We start from the raw sequence: 3,930 nt of genomic DNA, 5'->3' as shown, positions 1-3,930 counted from the left end.
TAAAAAAGATTGTTGGAGTCCTTGGGAATATCTTTTTTTTTTTGAGAAATTAAAAGAACCTTGAAAGCCCCTGCTGTTTTTTTTTTAAGAATTCGGGAGAACGAAAAATTTAATACTTTAAATCGCTCTGAAATTTAGCACGTGTTTTGAAATGATCATGAGCGTGATCGATCTACAATCATTATCCATTTATCCCCACGAAAATTTTGATACCGTCATGTAGGGATTTTTGCTTACACATTATCAATGTTTTGCTACAAAACATGCCGAGATTGATACATGATTAAATAAACAATCCTCTAATATTTATTCGCTAAGATTATTCTCGATAATAACATTTTTTCCGAGAACGGACGATGAAAAGTAAAAACTTGCTCCATGACGATGTATTTGAATCTTCACATTTCTATATTCTGGATTTTGGTAACGCGAGCGTCCACCGATGTAGTTACCCTAATCAAAAATCAAAATATTATGTGTGTTTTAACAGAAGAAAGTGTTTATTCAGCTTTGTACATATCACCAAACTCATCAGATAATCCACTCTTGGATAGCAAAAGAACTCTCACTGAATTAACCCAATGGGTTAGAAACGACTGGAACGTAAGTACCACCCAAGAACTACCATTTTATCCTGTCGTAGACGTACGCTGGGAAGGTAAGAATTCAGTTTTCTATCCAACACGATCTAATTCTAACGCTCAACAGAATTTCCGAACATAGAAAATGCCCAAATTAACGTCACCCAAATCAGTGTTACATCTTTTTCGTTGTGTTTCGACAAAAGAATTTTTCTAAAAGCAGGAGACGATTCTTATGGCAGAGAATTTCCAACTATATCGAATAAACACGAAAATGTGAGTATAATCCGGACTATAAACCCAAATGACGAAATTAAATCAGGTTGAACAAAATGTCTGTCAATGGTCACATTACACAGTGCGCCAAAAGCAAATTTTGGAAATCAAATTTTCCGAAACCGCTTTCCATGAAATGGAAGTATGGAAGCTAGGATTTAATCCAAAATACTTAGTTTTTCCAAAAAGTGGAGTGAGGATAAAAAAACACCAATGTAAAAACGTAATCAAAATTAGTACTGCTCTTACTTACTTATATTGGAATTTGTAGACGATTTCCAGTACTCCCGTCTAACTACTCTTAACAATGTGAGCAGTTTTCTGGATATTAGCAATCTATCAAATTCCACCGATCTTTGTATTTCTTTGTTTGTGTCTGTGGATGAAAACTGCTATCTATATGTAGTACTAGAATCAGGTACCACCCCCCAATCGGTAAGAGTGGACGGCTTTAATTTAGAAAATGAACCAAAATCTTGGAAGCGAATTGAAATTCGCACTAGTAGTTACAACGGTACTGGAAAGCTCAATTTCAATCGTTCTAGAAGTGACAATAAAAGGGAAGGTTTCTGGGCAATCGATAAAGTGCACATCTGTAGACCTTCCACGGGTAACAAAACAATTCTGGAGCTTCTATACATAGTTAATTTATATTTTAGATGTATACAATTTGACGGTAAATAGTGAAAATTCTTCGTACTTGTGCAAAACACTAGCTCCTTCCAGTAGTAGTACTTTCTGCGAACAACCTGGACTTTTAGGTCACAAATGTATAGCCAAATGTGACCAAGTTTTAGGACAGTCGTACCCGTTTTGTGAAGGATATAAGATTTGTTTGGACAATGGAACTTGTGAGTGTTCATGGGGGTTTAAAGGAACGACATGTAACCAAAGTTGGTTTAATTTTAAGAAGAGTTCAAAATTACTCCTGAGTTTATTTTTAGGTTGTACTGACAAGTACTGGGGCCGTGACTGTGCGTCAACTATAAATTCTGAGAGTTGTGAGAGTTACAACAACACAGTGGGTTGTTTTAAATGTACAAAGAAATTTACTGGAAGACAATGCGCCGAAAAACTACCAGTTGTACTAAAACCTCCTACGTTAGTTTCCGCCAAGACAAATTTTGCTGAAATTTCGTTTGACTTGACGTATGGTGAAGACGAAAAAGAACCAGACTTTTACCAAATTCAATACAAAGAAGTAATGGTCTTTTTCTTAACGATTTTTTATTAATCGCTCTGATTTCAGAGTAACGGTACCCCCGGTACTTTCGAAAATTTTTCTGATCTAGAACCCTTCCAAAAACCCCTCTTAAACAGAAGAGTGATAATCCCAACGAGTTCTTTCGGTTACAAAATTCGGGTGTTGTTGTTCGTAGGAAACGAACACTATGAAGAAGGAGTACCTGAGTTAGTAATGACCCCCACATCAAGAAAAATTTGGTACATAGGTATCATTGTTATATCAAGCATACTTAAGAATTACTGGCTATTTGGACTCCTCACTGCTCTTGGTGTATTTTTCTTATACGTTGTGTTGGTACCCGTATTTCTCTACTTTTGTGGAAAAAAGAATAAAGCGAGTAGTCCAAAAGTCGAAGTAATACCTTTATTATCTTTATACGGAAACGACGCCTGGACATACCAGAATAGTACTGTGTTATAGTTGTTACCAGATGAGGAGGAAAATTTAAACAAAAATAAGGGCTAGCATTACATTCCATGTACATATTAATTGTGACTAGATTTAATTGTATTCCTACGATTGACGTATTAATAAATTCTTAGCCTACCATCGAAGGAGAAACCGTACCATGAAACCAAATTTATTTATTCAATGTAAACGTGTTTTAAATTTATACATTTAATACAAAGGTCATAATGTAATTCCAATCCTAATAAAATTCTTTATCCTGGTCTGCAAACCGTTGCTCTACGGTCTCGATCACGTCTTCATTTGACTAGTATCTCTTTACTTTCAAGTGTTTTTTCAGTTTGGGAAAGAGTCACCTTTTAAGATTTTTCCACGACGTTTTTCGATCATATTTTCTCGCAATTTGCTCAGAAAGGTTTAATAAAAACATAAACACAGTCCTTTAAAAAGAAACTGGGCATGCCCTCATGTCCCATAGTAAAAGAATCTTTAGAACTTTTTGTAGTGCTCTAAGGACATTATTGGTCATCAAGGCTGGGCAACGCGCCTCTTTGGCCTGGATTTCCACCAAAACGGGAGGTCGAAACTAACCCATCTCATTTGTTAAGGCTGCATACTGCAGGATGAGCTTCCCTGGGGGCTATATCCTTCTGCTAGCCCTGGCGTCGAAATTCGACGTTCTCTTTTGGGACTCCGTGGTGGGTCGGGACGCAGAAGGATGATCATTTAAAACTTATAAAAGATTCAAGTCGGAATATACTTATAACTTTGTAATAGAAGTTACTAATAATTTGCGCCAAAAAATATTTAGAAATTTAGGTGGTAAAATATCCGTGGGGTGGAGCTTATGCTCTTGTACCGATCATTTGCAGATTACACGTTGCTACAAATGTTCCAGATTTGGTAATAAGGCAAGTAACTGTACTGAGAACAAATTAGTTTGCGCCAAGTGTACTGGAGATCATAACTCTAAGGAGTATCAGTTACATCATCAAAAATGTATCAATTGTCTTGAGTACCACGAACGAAACAAATCTTCCAATATAGACGTAAATCATGTTTGCGCAGATGAAGCTAAATGTTTTGTGTACCGAAATAAAGTTAAATATTTACAAAATAAGATTGACTATGGTTCATAAAGTTCAAAAAAAATTTAAAATGGCACATTTAAATGTTCGGTCACTTACAGCTAGTTTTGTCGATTTTTGTGACTTGATTAACGCAGATAACTTGGATTGATTGGGATTAGCGAAACATGGCTTTCAAATAAGATTGCTTCTGCTGACATAAGTCTGAATGGTTACAACTTATTTCGTATGGACAGAGCGAAGTGGACGTGGAGTAGGTTTTTATGTAAGAAATAATATAAATTGTGATACTGTTAAATTTGACGTTGATCATAATGATTGTATGGAACAT

At 35.8% G+C, this 3,930-nt stretch overlaps 1 protein-coding gene across 1 annotated transcript; it reads left to right on the top strand.

Annotated features, from left to right (window-relative positions):
- The first annotated feature begins 312 nt into the window (after nt 1-312).
- On the top strand, nt 313-2,778 carry LOC135123260 (uncharacterized). The gene is made up of 7 exons (XM_064047756.1): nt 313-658; nt 709-857; nt 904-1,072; nt 1,129-1,467; nt 1,517-1,750; nt 1,802-2,058; nt 2,107-2,778. Exons 1-7 carry the CDS (start codon nt 379-381, stop codon nt 2,521-2,523), a joined length of 1,845 nt encoding a protein of 614 aa, XP_063903826.1. The 5' UTR covers nt 313-378; the 3' UTR covers nt 2,524-2,778.
- The last annotated feature ends 1,152 nt before the right edge of the window (nt 2,779-3,930 follow it).

Source organism: Zophobas morio, unplaced genomic scaffold (genome assembly GCF_036711695.1).
Source record: "Zophobas morio isolate AGI-343-1 ecotype UQ-CSIRO unplaced genomic scaffold, CSIRO_AGI_Zmor_V1 ptg000006l, whole genome shotgun sequence".
Taxonomy (NCBI): Eukaryota; Metazoa; Arthropoda; class Insecta; order Coleoptera; family Tenebrionidae; genus Zophobas; species Zophobas morio.
This window is presented reverse-complemented; position numbering and strand designations above follow the sequence as displayed.